Source organism: Arvicanthis niloticus, chromosome 21 (genome assembly GCF_011762505.2).
Source record: "Arvicanthis niloticus isolate mArvNil1 chromosome 21, mArvNil1.pat.X, whole genome shotgun sequence".
NCBI classification, from domain to species: domain Eukaryota; kingdom Metazoa; phylum Chordata; class Mammalia; order Rodentia; family Muridae; genus Arvicanthis; species Arvicanthis niloticus.
Genome location: NC_047678.1, coordinates 49,313,176 through 49,333,128, shown reverse-complemented (window position 1 = coordinate 49,333,128; position 19,953 = coordinate 49,313,176). Strand labels below are relative to the sequence as shown.

The 19,953-nt window shown below is 45.2% G+C and overlaps 1 protein-coding gene across 4 annotated transcripts in view; it reads right to left on the bottom strand.

Moving 5' to 3' along the window:
• Positions 1 to 19,953, bottom strand: part of Arhgap28 (Rho GTPase activating protein 28) — a 177,472-nt gene that overhangs the window by 38,865 nt on the left and 118,654 nt on the right. For all 4 annotated transcript variants that reach the window (XM_034484507.2, XM_076918048.1, XM_076918049.1 and 1 more), the window contains exon 4: positions 18,215 to 18,304. In XM_034484507.2, coding sequence (XP_034340398.1) covers positions 18,215 to 18,304 — 90 coding nt within the window. The remainder of the gene's footprint in view (positions 1 to 18,214; positions 18,305 to 19,953) is intronic.

Here is a 19,953-nt window from a genome sequence, read left to right as displayed (position 1 = left end):
GATAGCACATTTTTTATTGATAAAGCTAGAGAGATTTGAGCTTCTTTTTTTTTTTTTGCTACTGAAAGCAATAACTACTAAAATAAAGATGTGAATTTTCTTGAATTAAGAAATGAGATAAAACTGAATATACTTGAGAACTACAAAAAAACAAAATACTTTAAAAATTCCACTCGACACTTCACTTGACCCTATTTTCTCCAGATATTCTAAATTCCTTTAATAATGAGCAAAGCAGTCATTGCACAGGGGATGCACACTTGGGATCCCAACCCTTGGTGGAGAGAGGCAGGAGGGTAAAGAGTTCAAGCTATCCTGGGCTATGTGAGACCTTATTGGTCATAAATAAGTAAGTAAACCAGATAGACAGATAGACAGACAGACAGAGACAGACAGACAGACAGACAGACACAGAATGAATAGATGGATAGATAGATGATGGATAGATAAAAAAAATAGATATAGGTAGACTAGATGAGTAGATAGATGATAAAGATGACAGAAAAAATAGCTAGATAATAGTTAAGTAGACAGAGTAGATGGATAGATAAATAGACATCTTAGGTAGGTAAATAGAGATAGATAAAATCGATGGGTAGATAGATGACATGATAGATAGATGAGAGGTAGAGATAGGTGGATAATAAATACACAGATGATAGGTAGGCATATAGATGATAAAAGGATAGATGGATGATGGATGATGGATGATAGATAGATAGATAGATAGATAGATAGATAGATAACAAACAGATATACATAAAACAGAACCTTAAAAAGAAACAAAAGGAACTCAAGAACCATCTGAAGGAAGTCAATCAAGGTGGCAGAATAAAAACTATCTGCCCCTCCTTCCACCAAAATCACTAGCAATGGCAGATTATTTTATAGGGAACCAATTTGTCACAGCCCTGGAGTTCGTTCAGCAAAGAATTCCACAGTAGAACAACTGACAGCAATTTCTAGACAGAAAGCAAGCAGTAAGAGAACTATTAGCTGTCCAAGTAGCACAAGAGGGCTGGAAACATGGATTCGCGGTTAAGAGTACTGGCTGCTCCTTCAGAGGGTCTGAGTTCAATTACAGGCACCCACAAGGTGGCTCACAAATGCCTGTAACTTCAGTCCCAAGGAGTCTGATGGCCTCTTCTAGATTCCCAGGCCACCAAGCACACACATGGTATACAAACATACCTTGTAGGCAAACACCAAGAAATATTTTTTAAAAAATTAAGTAGCATAAGGGAGGATTTCTATAAAAATATGAGAAAAACAAGATAATAATAATGATGAACAAATAAGGGGGGCCGGATGCAGGAAATAATTAAAAATGGTTGCAAACACAGATGCTAGGCAGACCTTTCCCTTAAATACATAGCCCTTAAATACAATCCGAGGAAAATGTAAGCATATTCTCTAAATAAAATAAGCTGAGTGCTTTGGGGACGAGTGGGCTACTAGCACAAGAGAGGTGGGGTCTCAGGGGTTGCAGGGAAAGGAGCTGGAGAGAGAACAATACAATCTAGCTTTACAGGAAGTGAGACAGTGCCTTCCCTTCCTCTCTCTGAGTTTGCATTTGGGGAGGGCTTGCCTTCTCCTACCCACTCTACACACCTTAAAGCTAAGTGCCACTAACACAGAAACAATTCTGCCTCTGAGGAAACTAAATCCACTTAGCTACAGAGGAAATGCAACGATTTCCTACATGGATCAATTGAAAAGTCAATGAATTCCAGCTCTGCTCCAGACCTTATAAGAACAGTAAGTACTGAGACCTCCCTCGGGGGAGGATGTGTGTGTTAGTTCCCCTTTGTTTTAGCTGAGAGCTTCATGTCACAGTGCTGAGGAGAGTGGGCTGTGGAAGGTCTGGAAAGCAGACCAGAACAAACTCTAGGACCCGAGGTGCTCCAGTTACTGCAACCTGAACCAGAGGATGCTAGCTGCCACCAGTGGGAATGCTCCAGTTCCCTCACCAGAGTGCTCACCTAGGCCGAGATAGTTCCCTGTTTGAGTCATTGTGGATGCCACTTCCTCAAAGTTCTTATGTACTCCACACAAAACATTTACCTTTGGAAAGTTTGGGGAAAACACTAAGTGTTCACATCTTAGTAGACACTGAAGATACTGAAAACAAATTTTTTTTTACATGGTAGTCATGCTTCTCACGTGAACTCATCCACACACAGCAGAGCTAACTGACAGCATCCTCCACACAAGATAAACACAAAACTACCCTGGGTGTTATTTCTGACTGTAGTGTTTTCGAAGATGGAATTTCACTCTGTCGGATTTACCTGTGAAATTATTCCCTGCTGAGAGCAGTGTGTGTTGATGCTGTGTACTGATGCTGTGTGTACTGATGCTGTGTGTACTGATGCTGTGTACTGATGCTGTGTGTACTGATGCTGTGTGTACTGATGCTGTGTGCACTGATGCTGTGTACTGATGCTGTGTACTGATGCTGTGTGTACTGATGCTGTGTACTGATGCTGTGTGTACTGATGCTGTGTGTACTGATGCTGTGTGTAGTGATACTGTGTGTACTGATGCTGTGTGTACTGATGCTGTGTACTGATGCTGTGTACTGATGCTGTGTGTACTGATACTGTGCACTGATGCTGTGTGTACTGATGCTGTGTGTGCTGATGCTGTGTGTACTGATGCTGTGTACTGATGCTGTGTACTGATGCTGTGTGTACTGATACTGTGCACTGATGCTGTGTGTACTGATGCTGTGTGTGCTGATGCTGTGTGTACTGATGCTGTGTGTACTGATGCTGTGTACTGATGCTGTGTGCACTGATGCTGTGTACTGATGCTGTGTGTACTGATGCTGTGTGTACTGATGCTGTGTACTGATGCTGTGTACTGATGCTGTGTGTACTGATACTGTGCACTGATGCTGTGTGTACTGATGCTGTGTGTACTGATGCTGTGTGTACTGATGCTGTGCACTGATGCTGTGTGTACTGATGCTGTGTACTGATGCTGTGTGTACTGATGCTGTGTGTACTGATGCTGTGTGTACTGATGCTGTGCACTGATGCTGTGTGTACTGATGCTGTGTACTGATGCTGTGTACTGATGCTGTGTGTACTGATGCTGTGTGTACTGATGCTGTGCACTGATGCTGTGTGTACTGATGCTGTGTACTGATGCTGTGTGTACTGATGCTGTGTACTGATGCTGTGTACTGATGCTGTGTGTACTGATACTGTGCACTGATGCTGTGTGTACTGATGCTGTGTGTACTGATACTGTGCACTGATGCTGTGTGTACTGATGCTGTGTGTACTGATGCTGTGTGTACTGATGCTGTGCACTGATGCTGTGTGTACTGATGCTGTGTACTGATGCTGTGTGTACTGATGCTGTGTACTGATGCTGTGTACTGATGCTGTGTGTACTGATACTGTGCACTGATGCTGTGTGTACTGATGCTGTGTGTACTGATGCTGTGTGTACTGATGCTGTGCACTGATGCTGTGTGTACTGATGCTGTGTGTACTGATGCTGTGTACTGATGCTGTGTACTGATGCTGTGTGTACTGATACTGTGCACTGATGCTGTGTGTACTGATGCTGTGTGTACTGATGCTGTGTGTACTGATGCTGTGCACTGATGCTGTGTGTACTGATGCTGTGTACTGATGCTGTGTACTGATGCTGTGTGTACTGATACTGTGCACTGATGCTGTGTGTACTGATGCTGTGTGTACTGATGCTGTGTGTACTGATGCTGTGCACTGATGCTGTGTGTACTGATGCTGTGTACTGATGCTGTGTGTACTGATGCTGTGTGTGCTGATGCTGTGTGTACTGATGCTGTGCACTGATGCTGTGTGTACTGATGCTGTGTGTGCTGATGCTGTGTGTACTGATGCTGTGTGTACTGATGCTGTGCACTGATGCTGTGTGTACTGATGCTGTGTGTGCTGATGCTGTGTGTACTGATGCTGTGTGTACTGATGCTGTGTGTACTGATGCTGTGTGTGCTGATGCTGTGTGTACTGATGCTGTGTGTACTGATGCTGTGTACTGATGCTGTGTGCACTGATGCTGTGTACTGATGCTGTGTGTACTGATGCTGTGTGTACTGATGCTGTGTACTGATGCTGTGTGTACTGATGCTGTGTGTACTGATGCTGTGTGTACTGATGCTGTGTACTGATGCTGTGTACTGATGCTGTGTGTACTGATGCTGTGTACTGATGCTGTGTGTACTGATGCTGTGTGCACTGATGCTGTGTGTGCTGATGCTGTGTGTACTGATGCTGTGTGTACTGATGCTGTGTGTGCTGATGCTGTGTGTACTGATGCTGTGTGTACTGATGCTGTGTGTGCTGATGCTGTGTGTACTGATGCTGTGTGTACTGATGCTGTGTACTGATGCTGTGTACTGATGCTGTGTGTACTGATGCTGTGTACTGATGCTGTGTGTACTGATGCTGTGTGCACTGATGCTGTGTGTGCTGATGCTGTGTGTACTGATGCTGTGTGTACTGATGCTGTGTGTACTGATGCTGTGTGTACTGATGCTGTGTACTGATGCTGTGTACTGATGCTGTGTGTACTGATGCTGTGTGTACTGATGCTGTGTGTACTGATGCTGTGTGTACTGATGCTGTGTGTACTGATGCTGTGTGTACTGATGCTGTGTACTGATGCTGTGTACTGATGCTGTGTGTACTGATGCTGTGTACTGATGCTGTGTGTACTGATGCTGTGTGCACTGATGCTGTGTGTGCTGATGCTGTGTGTGCTGATGCTGTGTGTACTGATGCTGTGTGTGCTGATGCTGTGTGTACTGATGCTGTGTGTGCTGATGCTGTGTGTGCTGATGTTGTGTGTGCTGATGCTGTGTGTGCTGATGCTATGTGTACTGATGCTGTGTGTACTGATGCTGTGTACTGATGCTGTGTACTGATGCTGTGTGTACTGATGCTGTGTACTGATGCTGTGTGTACTGATGCTGTGTGCACTGATGCTGTGTGTGCTGATGCTGTGTGTACTGATGCTGTGTGTGCTGATGCTGTGTGTGCTGATGCTGTGTGTACTGATGCTGTGTGTGCTGATGCTGTGTGTACTGATGCTGTGTGTACTGATGCTGTGTGTGCTGATGCTGTGTGTACTGATGCTGTGTGTGCTGATGCTGTGTACTGATGCTGTGTACTGATGCTGTGTGTACTGATGCTGTGTACTGATGCTGTGTGTACTGATGCTGTGTGCACTGATGCTGTGTGTGCTGATGCTGTGTGTACTGATGCTGTGTGTACTGATGCTGTGTGTGCTGATGCTGTGTGTACTGATGCTGTGTGCACTGATGCTGTGTGTGCTGATGCTGTGTGTACTGATGCTGTGTGTGCTGATGCTGTGTGTACTGATGCTGTGTGCACTGATGCTGTGTGTGCTGATGCTGTGTGTACTGATGCTGTGTGTACTGATGCTGTGTGTACTGATGCTGTGTGTACTGATGCTGTGTGCACTGATGCTGTGTGTACTGATGCTGTGTGTACTGATGCTGTGTGTACTGATGCTGTGTGTGCTGATGCTGTGTGTACTGATGCTGTGTACTGATGCTGTGTGTACTGATGCTGTGTGTACTGATGCTGTGTGTACTGATGCTGTGTGTACTGATGCTGTGCACTGATGCTGTGTACTGATGCTGTGTACTGATGCTGTGTGTACTGATGCTGTGTGTGCTGATGCTGTGTGTACTGATGCTGTGTGTACTGATGCTGTGTACTGATGCTGTGTGTACTGATGCTGTGTGTACTGATGCTGTGTGTACTGATGCTGTGTACTGATGCTGTGTGCACTGATGCTGTGTACTGATGCTGTGTGCACTGATGCTGTGTGTGCTGATGCTGTGTGTACTGATGCTGTGTGTACTGTTGCTGTGTGTACTGATGCTGTGTGTACTGATGCTGTGTACTGATGCTGTGTGTGCTGATGCTGTGTGTACTGATGCTGTGTGTACTGATGCTCTGTGTACTGATGCTGTGTGTACTGATGCTGTGTGTACTGATGCTGTGTGTGCTGATGCTGTGTGTACTGATGCTGTGTGCACTGATACTGTGTGTACTGATGCTGTGTACTGATGTTGTGTGTGCTGATGCTGTGTGTGCTGATGCTATGTGTACTGATGCTGTGTGTACTGATGCTCTGTGTGCTGATGCTGTGTGTACTGATGCTGTGTGCACTGATACTGTGTGTACTGATGCTGTGTACTGATGCTGTGTGTACTGATGCTGTGTGTACTGATGCTGTGTGTACTGATGCTGTGTACTGATGCTGTGTGTACTGATGCTGTGTGTACTGATGCTGTGTGTACTGTTGCTGTGTGATCTGATGCTGTGTGTACTGTTGCTGTGTGATCTGATGCTGTGTGTACTGATGCTGTGTGTACTGATGCTGTGTGTACTGATGCTGTGTGTACTGATGCTGTGTGTACTGATGCTGTGTGTACTGTTGCTGTGTGATCTGATGCTGTGTGTACTGATGCTGTGTGTACTGATGCTGTGTGTACTGATGCTGTGTGTACTGATGCTGTGTGTACTGATGCTGTGTACTGATGCTGTGTGTACTGATGCTGTGTACTGATGCTGTGTGTACTGATGCTGTGTGTACTGATGCTGTGTACTGATGCTGTGTGTACTGATGCTGTGTACTGATGCTGTGTGTACTGATGCTGTGTGTACTGATGCTGTGTACTGATGCTGTGTGTACTGATGCTGTGTGTACTGATGCTGTGTGTACTGATGCTGTGTGTGCTGATGCTGTGTGTGCTGATGTTGTGTGTGCTGATGCTGTGTGTACTGATGCTGTGTGTACTGATGCTGTGTGTACTGATGCTGTGTGTACTGTTGCTGTGTGATCTGATGCTGTGTGTACTGATGCTGTGTGTACTGATGCTGTGTGTACTGATGCTGTGTGTACTGATGCTGTGTGTACTGATGCTGTGTACTGATGCTGTGTGTACTGATGCTGTGTACTGATGCTGTGTGTACTGATGCTGTGTGTACTGATGCTGTGTACTGATGCTGTGTGTACTGATGCTGTGTACTGATGCTGTGTGTACTGATGCTGTGTGTACTGATGCTGTGTACTGATGCTGTGTGTACTGATGCTGTGTGTACTGATGCTGTGTGTACTGATGCTGTGTGTGCTGATGCTGTGTGTGCTGATGTTGTGTGTGCTGATGCTATGTGTACTGATGCTGTGTGTACTGATGCTGTGTACTGATGCTGTGTACTGATGCTGTGTGTACTGATGCTGTGTACTGATGCTGTGTGTACTGATGCTGTGTGCACTGATGCTGTGTGTGCTGATGCTGTGTGTACTGATGCTGTGTACTGATGCTGTGTACTGATGCTGTGTGTGCTGATGCTGTGTGTACTGATGCTGTGTGTACTGATGCTCTGTGTGCTGATGCTGTGTGTACTGATGCTGTGTGTACTGATGCTGTGTGTACTGATGCTGTGTACTGATGCTGTGTGTACTGATGCTGTGTACTGATGCTGTGTACTGATGCTGTGTGTGCTGATGCTGTGTGTACTGATGCTGTGTGTACTGATGCTGTGTACTGATGCTGTGTGTACTGATGCTGTGTGCACTGATGCTGTGTGTGCTGATGCTGTGTGTACTGATGCTGTGTGTACTGATGCTGTGTACTGATGCTGTGTGTACTGATGCTGTGTACTGATGCTGTGTGTACTGATGCTGTGTACTGATGCTGTGTGTGCTGATGCTGTGTGTACTGATGCTGTGTGTACTGATGCTCTGTGTGCTGATGCTGTGTGTACTGATGCTGTGTGTACTGATGCTGTGTGTACTGATGCTGTGTACTGATGCTGTGTGTGCTGATGCTGTGTACTGATGCTGTGTGTACTGATGCTGTGTGTACTGATGCTGTGTGTACTGATGCTGTGTACTGATGCTCTGTGTACTGATGCTGTGTGTACTGATGCTGTGTGTACTGATGCTGTGTGTGCTGATGCTGTGTGTGCTGATGCTGTGTGTGCTGATGCTGTGTGTACTGATGCTGTGTGTACTGATGCTGTGTGTGCTGATGCTGTGTGTACTGATGCTGTGTGTACTGATGCTGTGTGTGCTGATGCTGTGTGTACTGATACTGTGCACTGATGCTGTGTACTGATGCTGTGTGTGCTGATGCTGTGTACTGATGCTGTGTGTACTGATGCTGTGTACTGATGCTGTGTACTGATGCTGTGTGTGCTGATGCTGTGTGTACTGATGCTGTGTGTGCTGATGCTGTGTGTACTGATGCTGTGTGTACTGATGCTGTGTGTGCTGATGCTGTGTGTACTGATACTGTGCACTGATGCTGTGTACTGATGCTGTGTGTGCTGATGCTGTGTACTGATGCTGTGTGTACTGATGCTGTGTGTACTGATGCTGTGTGTGCTGATGCTGTGTGTACTGATACTGTGCACTGATGCTGTGTACTGATGCTGTGTGTGCTGATGCTGTGTGTGCTGATGCTGTGTGTGCTGATGCTGTGTGTACTGATGCTGTGTGTACTGATGCTGTGTACTGATGCTGTGTGTGCTGATGCTGTGTGCACTGATGCTGTGTGTACTGATGCTGTGTACTGATGCTGTGTACTGATGCTGTGTGTACTGATGCTGTGTACTGATGCTGTGTGTACTGATGCTGTGTGCACTGATGCTGTGTGTGCTGATGCTGTGTGTACTGATGCTGTGTGTACTGATGCTGTGTACTGATGCTGTGTGTACTGATGCTGTGTACTGATGCTGTGTGTACTGATGATGTGTACTGATGCTGTGCACTGATGCTGTGTGTACTGATGCTGTGTGTACTGATGCTGTGTACTGATGCTGTGTGTACTGATGATGTGTACTGATGCTGTGCACTGATGCTGTGTGTACTGATGCTGTGTGTACTGATGCTGTGTACTGATGCTGTGTGTACTGATGATGTGTACTGATGCTGTATGTACTGATGCTGTGTGTACTGATGCTGTGTGTACTGATGCTGTGTGTACTGATGCTGTGTGTACTGATGCTGTGTGTACTGATGCTGAGTGTACTGTTGCTGTGTGTACTGATGCTGTGTGTACTGATGCTGTGTACTGATGCTGTGTGTACTGATGCTGTGTGTACTGATGCTGTGTGTACTGATGCTGAGTGTACTGTTGCTGTGTGTACTGATGCTGTGTACTGATGCTGTGTGTACTGATGCTGTGTGTACTGATGCTGTATGTACTGATGCTGTGTGTACTGATGCTGTGTGCTGATGCTGTGTGTACTGATGCTGTGTGTACTGATGCTGTGTGTACTGATGCTGTGTGTTCTGTTGCTGTGTGATCTGATGCTGTGTGTGCTGATGCTGTGTGTACTGATGCTGTGTGTACTGATGCTGTGTACTGATGATGTGTGTACTGATGCTGTGTGTACTGATGCTGTGTGCTGATGCTGTGTACTGATGCTGTGTGTACTGATGCTGTGTGTACTGATGCTGTGTGTACTGATGCTGTGCACTGATGCTGTGTGTACTGTTGCTGTGTGTACTGATGCTGTGTGTACTGATGCTGTGTGTACTGATGCTGTGCACTGATGCTGTGTGTACTGTTGCTGTGTGTACTGATGCTGTGTGTACTGATGCTGTGTGCACTGATGCTGTGTGTACTGATGCTGTGTACTGATGCTGTGTGTACTGATGCTGTGTGTACTGATGCTGTGTGTACTGATGCTGTGCACTGATGCTGTGTGTACTGTTGCTGTGTGTACTGATGCTGTGTGTACTGATGCTGTGTACTGATGCTGTGTGTACTGATGCTGTGTGTACTGATGCTGTGTGCTGATGCTGTGTGTACTGATGCTGTGTACTGATGCTGTGTGTACTGATGCTGTGTGTACTGATGCTGTGTGTACTGTTGCTGTGTGTACTGATGCTGTGTGTACTGATGCTGTGTACTGATGCTGTGTGTACTGATGCTGTGTGTACTGATGCTGTGTGCTGATGCTGTGTGTACTGATGCTGTGTGTACTGATGCTGTGTACTGATGCTGTATGTACTGATGCTGTGTGTACTGATGCTGTGTGCTGATGCTGTGTGTACTGATGCTGTGTGTACTGATGCTGTGTACTGATGCTGTGTACTGATGCTGTGTGTACTGATGCTGTGTGTACTGATGCTGTGTGTACTGATGCTGTGCACTGATGCTGTGTGTACTGTTGCTGTGTGTACTGATGCTGTGTGTACTGATGCTGTGTGTACTGATGCTGTGCACTGATGCTGTGTGTACTGTTGCTGTGTGTACTGATGCTGTGTGTACTGATGCTGTGTGTACTGATGCTGTGCACTGATGCTGTGTGTACTGTTGCTGTGTGTACTGATGCTGTGTGTACTGATGCTGTGTGCTGATGCTGTGTGTACTGATGCTGTGTACTGATGCTGTGTGTACTGATGCTGTGTGTACTGATGCTGTGTACTGATGCTGTGTGTACTGTTGCTGTGTGTACTGATGCTGTGTGTACTGATGCTGTGTACTGATGCTGTGTGTACTGATGATGTGTACTGATGCTGTATGTACTGATGCTGTGTGTACTGATGCTGTGTGCTGATGCTGTGTGTACTGATGCTGTGTGTACTGATGCTGTGTGTACTGATGCTGTGTACTGATGCTGTGTACTGATGCTGTGTACTGATGCTGTGTACTGATGCTGTGTACTGTTGCTGTGTGATCTGATGCTGTGTGTGCTGATGCTGTGTGTACTGATGCTGTGTGTACTGATGCTGTGTACTGATGCTGTGTACTGATGCTGTGTGTACTGATGCTGTGTGTACTGATGCTGTGTGTACTGATGCTGTGTGTACTGATGCTGTGTACTGATGCTGTGTACTGATGCTGTGTGTACTGATGCTGTGTGTGCTGATGCTGTGTGTGCTGATGCTGTGTGTACTGATGCTGTGTACTGATGCTGTGTACTGATGCTGTGTGTACTGATGCTGTGTGTACTGATGCTGTGCACTGATGCTGTGTGTACTGTTGCTGTGTGTACTGATGCTGTGTGTACTGATGCTGTGTGCACTGATGCTGTGTGTACTGATGCTGTGTACTGATGCTGTGTGTACTGATGCTGTGTGTACTGATGCTGTGTGTACTGATGCTGTGCACTGATGCTGTGTGTACTGTTGCTGTGTGTACTGATGCTGTGTGTACTGATGCTGTGTGCTGATGCTGTGTGTACTGATGCTGTGTACTGATGCTGTGTGTACTGATGCTGTGTACTGATGCTGTGTGTACTGATGCTGTGTGTACTGATGCTGTGTACTGATGCTGTGTGTACTGATGCTGTGTACTGATGCTGTGTGTACTGATGCTGTGTACTGATGCTGTGTACTGATGCTGTGTGTACTGATGCTGTGTGTTGATGCTGTGTGTACTGATGCTGTGTGTGCTGATGCTGTGTACTGATGCTGTGTACTGATGCTGTGTGCACTGATGCTGTGTGCTGATGCTGTGTGTACTGATGCTGTGTGTGCTGATGCTGTGTGTACTGATGCTGTGTACTGATGCTGTGTGTACTGATGCTGTGTGCACTGATGCTGTGTGTGCTGATGCTGTGTACTGATGCTGTGTGTACTGATGCTGTGTACTGATGCTGTGTGTACTGATGCTGTGTGTACTGATGCTGTGTGTACTGATGCTGTGTGCACTGATGCTGTGTGTACTGATGCTGTGTACTGATGCTGTGTACTGATGCTGTGTGTACTGATGCTGTGTGCACTGATGCTGTGTACTGATGCTGTGTGTACTGATGCTGTGTGTGTTGATGCTGTGCACTGATGCTGTGTGTACTGATGCTGTGTTTACTGATGCTGTGTGCTGATGCTGTGTGCACTGATGCTGTGTGTACTGATGCTGTGTGTACTGATGCTGTGTGTACTGATGCTGTGTACTGATGCTGTGTGCTGATGCTGTGTGTACTGATGCTGTGTGTACTGATGCTGTGTGTACTGATGTTGTGTACTGATGCTGTGTGCACTGATGCTGTGTACTGATGCTGTGTGTACTGATGCTGTGTACTGATGCTGTGTACTGATGCTGTGTGTACTGATGCTGTGTGTGTTGATGCTGTGCACTGATGCTGTGTGTACTGATGCTGTGTTTACTGATGCTGTGTGCTGATGCTGTGTGCACTGATGCTGTGTGTACTGATGCTGTGTGTACTGATGCTGTGTGTACTGATGCTGTGTACTGATGCTGTGTACTGATGCTGTGTGTACTGATGCTGTGTGTACTGATGCTGTGTGTACTGATGCTGTGTGTACTGATGCTGTGTACTGATGCTGTGTGTACTGATGTTGTGTACTGATGCTGTGTGCACTGATGCTGTGTGTACTGATGCTGTGTGTACTGATGCTGTGTGTACTGATGCTGTGTGTACTGATGCTGTGTGTACTGATGCTGTGTGTACTGATGCTGTGTGTACTGATGCTGTGTGTACTGATGCTGTGTGTACTGATGCTGTGTGTACTGATGCTGTGTACTGATGCTGTGTACTGATGCTGTGTGTACTGATGCTGTGTGTGCTGATGCTGTGTGTACTGATGCTGTGTGTACTGATGCTGTGTGTACTGATGCTGTGTGTACTGATGCTGTCTGTACTGATGCTGTGTACTGATGCTGTGTGTACTGATGCTGTGTGTACTGATGCTGTGTGTACTGATGCTGTGTGTACTGATGCTGTGTGTACTGATGCTGTGTGTGCTGATGCTGTGTGTACTGATGCTGTGTGTACTGATGCTGTGTACTGATGCTGTGCACTGATGCTGTGTGTACTGATGCTGTGTACTGATGCTGTGCACTGATGCTGTGTGTACTGATGCTGTGTACTGATGCTGTGTGTACTGATGCTGTGTGTACTGATGCTGTGTGTACTGATGCTGTGTACTGATGCTGTGTGTACTGATGCTGTGTGTACTGATGCTGTGTGTGCTGATGCTGTGTGTACTGATGCTGTGTGTACTGATGCTGTGTACTGATGCTGTGTGTACTGATGCTGTGTGTACTGATGCTGTGTGTACTGATGCTGTGTGTACTGATGCTGTGTGTACTGATGCTGTGTGTACTGATGCTGTGTGTACTGATGCTGTGTGTACTGATGCTGTGTGTACTGATGCTGTGTGTACTGATGCTGTGTGTACTGATGCTGTGTACTGATGCTGTGTGTACTGATGCTGTGTACTGATGCTGTGCACTGATGCTGTGTACTGATGCTGTGTGTACTGATGCTGTGTGTACTGATGCTGTGTGTACTGATGTTGTGTACTGATGCTGTGCACTGATGCTGTGTGTACTGATGCTGTGTGTACTGATGCTGTGTACTGATGCTGTGTGTGCTGATGCTGTGTGTACTGATGCTGTGTGTACTGATGCTGTGTGTACTGATGCTGTGTACTGATGCTGTGTGTACTGATGCTGTGTGTACTGATGCTGTGTGTACTGATGCTGTGTACTGATGCTGTGTGTGCTGATGCTGTGTGTACTGATGCTGTGTGTACTGATGCTGTGTGTACTGATGCTGTGTGTGCTGATGCTGTGTGTACTGATGCTGTGTGTACTGATGCTGTGTGTACTGATGCTGTGTGTACTGATGCTGTGTGTACTGATGCTGTGTGTACTGATGCTGTATGTACTGATGCTGTGTGTACTGATGCTGTGTGTGCTGATGCTGTGTGTACTGATGCTGTGTGTACTGATGCTGTGTACTGATGCTGTGTGTGCTGATGCTGTGTACTGATGCTGTGTGTGCTGATGCTGTGTACTGATGCTGTGTGTACTGATGCTGTGTGTACTGATGCTGTGTGTACTGATGCTGTGTGTACTGATGCTGTGTACTGATGCTGTGTGTACTGATGCTGTGTGTACTGATGCTGTGTGTACTGATGCTGTGTGTACTGATGCTGTGTACTGATGCTGTGTGTGCTGATGCTGTGTGTACTGATGCTGTGTGTACTGATGCTGTGTGTACTGATGCTGTGTGTGCTGATGCTGTGTGTACTGATGCTGTGTGTACTGATGCTGTGTGTACTGATGCTGTGTGTACTGATGCTGTGTGTACTGATGCTGTGTGTACTGATGCTGTGTACTGATGCTGTGTGTACTGATGCTGTGTGTACTGATGCTGTGTGTACTGATGCTGTGTGTACTGATGCTGTGTGCACTGATGCTGTGTGTACTGATGCTGTGTACTGATGCTGTGTGTACTGATGCTGTGTGTACTGATGCTGTGTGTACTGATGCTGTGTACTGATGCTGTGTGTACTGATGCTGTGTGTACTGATGCTGTGTACTGATGCTGTGTGTACTGATGCTGTGTGTACTGATGCTGTGTACTGATGCTGTGTGTACTGATGCTGTGTGTACTGATGCTGTGTGTACTGATGCTGTGTGTACTGATGCTGTGTACTGATGCTGTGTGTACTGATGCTGTGTGTACTGATGCTGTGTGTACTGATGCTGTGTGTACTGATGCTGTGTGTACTGATGCTGTGTGTACTGATGCTGTGTACTGATGCTGTGTGCACTGATGCTGTGTACTGATGCTGTGTGTACTGATGCTGTGTGTACTGATGCTGTGCACTGATGCTGTGTACTGATGCTGTGTGTACTGATGCTGTGTGTACTGATGCTGTGTGCACTGATGCTGTGTACTGATGCTGTGTGTACTGATGCTGTGCACTGATGCTGTGTACTGATGCTGTGTGTACTGATGCTGTGTGTACTGATGCTGTGTGCACTGATGCTGTGTACTGATGCTGTGTGTACTGATGCTGTGTGTACTGATGCTGTGTACTGATGCTGTGTGTACTGATGCTGTGTGTACTGATGCTGTGTGCACTGATGCTGTGTGCACTGATGCTGTGTACTGATGCTGTGTGTACTGATGCTGTGTACTGATGCTGTGTACTGATGCTGTGTGTACTGATGCTGTGTACTGATGCTGTGTACTGATGCTGTGTACTGATGCTGTGTGTACTGATGCTGTGTGTACTGATGCTGTGTGTACTGATGCTGTGTACTGATGCTGTGTGTACTGATGCTGTGTGTACTGATGCTGTGTGTACTGATGCTGTGTGCACTGATGCTGTGTGCACTGATGCTGTGTACTGATGCTGTGTGTACTGATGCTGTGTACTGATGCTGTGTACTGATGCTGTGTGTACTGATGCTGTGTACTGATGCTGTGTACTGATGCTGTGTACTGATGCTGTGTGTACTGATGCTGTGCACTGATGCTGTGTGTACTGATGCTGTGTGTACTGATGCTGTGCACTGATGCTGTGTACTGATGCTGTGTGTACTGATGCTGTGTGTACTGATGCTGTGTGCACTGATGCTGTGTACTGATGCTGTGTGTACTGATGCTGTGTGTACTGATGCTGTGTACTGATGCTGTGTACTGATGCTGTGTGTACTGATGCTGTGCACTGATGCTGTGTGTACTGATGCTGTGTGTACTGATGCTGTGCACTGATGCTGTGTACTGATGCTGTGTGTACTGATGCTGTGTGTACTGATGCTGTGTGCACTGATGCTGTGTACTGATGCTGTGTGTACTGATGCTGTGCACTGATGCTGTGTACTGATGCTGTGTGTACTGATGCTGTGTGTACTGATGCTGTGTGCACTGATGCTGTGTACTGATGCTGTGTGTACTGATGCTGTGTGTACTGATGCTGTGTACTGATGCTGTGTGTACTGATGCTGTGTGTACTGATGCTGTGTGCACTGATGCTGTGTACTGATGCTGTGTGTACTGATGCTGTGTGTACTGATGCTGTGTACTGATGCTGTGTGTACTGATGCTGTGTGTACTGATGCTGTGTGCTGATGCTGTGTGTGCAGCAACCTGAATTATGTGGGCTTTTTACTCTATAGAAAACTGAGTATACACCCTTTAGCTACATGAATGTTTATGACAACATTGCTCAGAATAATTGCACAAACTGGAAGCAATCCAAACATCCATCATCAGATAAACAGATACAGCAAAAGGAGGCATTGTTATAAAATGGAATATTATCTGCTACAAGAGTATATGTAACAAATTAGTTGATCTTAAAATTATAATTATGAGGGAAATAAAGCAGACACAAAACCAGTCTTGTGGGTAAAACTCTACTTCAATGGAGATGAAAACAAGCAAAGATGTCAGTCATCGAAGTGTGTTTGTGAAGGAAAGAGAGGTCCAGTGACAAGGACAGGAGAGCCTTTGTGTCGTGATGGCCATTTTCTATACTCACATTAACTGACTTTCTTGGGAGTAACCAGATAAATGACACGCCTAAGGTGTTAAGTGTGAATGTAAATTGTGGGTCAGTTTCAAGAAGGCGTACATATAACTTAACTTGTATCTCAGATTTCTGAAATCTACACAAAGAGATGGAAACCTAAATAATCATACAATTATGACCAAGAAAATATGTACTAATTTGAAACACAATGTTAAAAAATATACAATACATGGCCAGGAGACTGATGTGAGGTTAAATTTTGCAAGTAGCAACATATGATTCAAGCAAAGCAACAACCATGCAATGATTTGTATTCTAGAAAGATGAACCACAGGAACTGAGGAGAAAAGTTAATCCAAGATACAGCGGAAGAAAATCTCCAGAAAGTAAAGAGAGAAAGCAGCCCTCAGATGGGAAAGACTCACTGAGCATGACCAGAATGAATGAGATAAAATCAAGATCTTTGTCAAAGTTCAGATTCCAGCATAAACTAGACGTTCACAGGACCCATGAAATAAAACCAAATGTTTAAACAAGAAACCCAGATAACTTATTTTTAAAAGAATGGGGTCTCAGCAACTAACGGAAAACCCCTCTATCTAGGAAGGATGCTGCTGTCTGACTATGGAAAATAAGAGAAATTCTACTGTGCAGGTTTTCCAGAAAAATGGAAGATTTATTGAACATGGTTAGGTGGCCAGTGCTCCTGGGACATCGGCTTGGTTTCCTCAACACAGGGTTGGGACAAGGACTCCACCCACCAGCTGAAGGAGTTGGTTTCCACACTCAAGTCACTGATATGCTGTTTGCAACTGCTGTTTTTTTTTTTTTTTTTTTTTTTTGTGGGGGGGGAGGAGGTGTTAATCATCAGTTTCTTAATCTGTGATTAAAACAAACTCCTACTTGTTTAAATCAAGGTTCCTTAGATTTTCTTCCACAGGAGACACACACAGATGCCACTGGTGACTCGGAACAGATGGCGCAGTCGTATTTTGCAGTGAGTTATGAACCAATGACAGGTGCAGGATTTGATTTTTCACCTAAGACACTGGCAGTAAACTAGATTGACTACTCTACCTCTTCAGTAAACTAACCTCTCCAATAAATACTTCATCGGTGTTGACTGAACATAAGAAAAACGTCTTCTTTTATCTGTCTGAGAGGTGATCTGTAGACTAGGATCCCAATGATGGCAGTTGGATTGTAAATCCTTTATAAGTATGCAAACGTAGCGTCACCTGTGAGTCAGTCAAAGATCAACAGTACGGAATATGGGCAGCCATTAACTCTCTATAAGCAGTGGACTGCAAAGCAAATATCTGGGTTACCAATGAACTTGTAAGACTTCTTGTATTTTTACATTACTTCTTGTATTTTTACATTATTTCTTGTATTTTTACATTAGTTGAATGTTTTGTCTGGCCTCTCTCACACAGTATTAGTTTGTGATCCATCCACACACACTATGAATGTACTGCCAGTAGACACACATATGTCAAAAGCTCCAGAAAGCCCCAAATGGAGCCAGTGTTCTTGGCTCTACAGAGATGGAGCCTTGGCTATTGCTCCTTCTCACTTAGTTCTTCTGTCATGGGTGTGAGTGATGAGCAGGAGTGACTACAGAAGGTGGGGAGCAGGCGAGGAGAGGGGAAGAAGGAAGAAGAAAGGAAATTCCACCACCGAGTGACTGAGTTGTGTGTATGTTTTTATAGAAGGTGTAGTTGTATATTTGCCTATTAACTTGGGCTGGTTCGCTGCTGAATGATTTTCTTAGAAGCTGATGAGAAGTAGAGACTGATCAGGTATGTTAACAGATGCGGCTGTTCAGCCACTCCAACCACACTACACCATCTTAAAGTTCTGCATAACTGTCTTGAAGAAATAGCTTCATCCGTATCCTCATTCCCACCCCTTCTCCAGAACTTACCAGAGGTCTGTTTGTCTTGGTAACTCCTGGCAGATCTTTTTCTTCCTTGGTACCATCCAACTGAGTAGCATGCTCACAAGAATCACTAGGCTATGGGAAAGAAATCAAAGTCATTTTCCCCAGCTCATCGCTGTAAATATGGCCATGTATTTTATTATGCATTACATCAGAGCTCATATACATACATACATACATATGAGTGATTCATATAATTGCATGAAGACTCACAGAGTTCATGGCTACCTGGGTTTATATGGTACTTACCAATCCATCAAACTATTTTACCAAATACCATGGACCACAATAGAATTGGTCTAAAGCCAGGCACTGCCAGCTGCCTACTTGCATTTTCTTTTCTTCTTTGAGTGTATGGATATCATGATTTCACTCTGTAATGCTTCCTAAAGACTCAGGGTTACTGTGTGATGGGTATATCCAGCAGAAAGAAAATAAAATTCTATTTGGAGACGTGTTCAGGAAGCCTAATAGATCTTCCTACAACAGAGGGAACCAGGCACTTAGCTGTAGTGACATTTTTGAGAATTCTGGAATTTTGGTGTCTTTAAACACACACACACACAGAGACAGAGAGAGAGAGAGAGAGAGAGAGAGAGAGAGACAGAGAGAGAGACAGAGAGAGACAGAGAGAGACAGAGAGAGACAGAGAGAGAGAGAGAGACAGAGAGAGAGAGAGAGAGAGAGAGAGAGAGAGAGAGAGAGAGAGAGAGATTATAAGAATGTGTTTTCAGTTTAACCCCAGGTGTGGGATGTGGGGCTGCTTCAGACTGTCCGTAGCTGACCATGATTTGTCTCGTGCTCTAGCAGAGGCGTGGTTTTGGCAGCTGCAGACAATTTCTGTGATTGTGTGATGTTTGAAAGTCTGGGAACTTTTCATGCAGTACATAAATGCAAGGGCCTAGAGAGGCAGGATAGGTGGTTGTTGGCCATCTAGGGAGGTTGTCTGTGGTTTGTTAGTAGCTGTGGTCAAAGAAGAAACAAAAAGAAAGAAATTAGATTCAGGAGTCTATCTCCCCTCTATCCTTGTTTCTTTCCTAGCTAATGTTAGGGGGTGAGGCCAGGGGGATAAAGGACAGGATAAAGAAGAACCCACAAAATAGCAAAGGCAAGCTACACTTTGCTACTTTGGGGACATGGATGTGTTTCCTGGGTATCACATACCCTACGAATCTATGCAATCTCTTCAATGCTGAGAGGTGCAGAACTGAAAGATGAAAGTTGGCAGATTCACGTTTGGCTGCTATGGCAGCCTTGGCCTTCCAACCTTGAGCCTTTAAGCCAAACAGAAAACCTAACCCTGTCAGGACGCAGCTGATTAATAAAACCACACTGCTTTAAAACTGAACTTACAAAAAAATATGTGATATCTGTCTTTCTGAATCTGGCCTATTTCATATAACACTATAATATTCATCTTCCATCTGTTTCCTGTAAAGGACAAAATTCTATGTTTTTATGACTGAATAAAGCCTCAATGTATATATGAATAAATAACAAATAAACAAAGCTGGACACATGCTTACACCCCACAGTGGTTTATATATTCACGTGAAAAGGAGGCAAACTTTTTTATTCAATTAAGAAACTGGTATTAAGATGAGAACTTCATAAACTCATAATACTAAACCAAATATTTCATCACCACCTACAGAATACTGGAGAGTCACTGGTTTCCATGATGTATGAAGTGTATTGGCAGCTAAGGTTTCTATTGGCAAAGG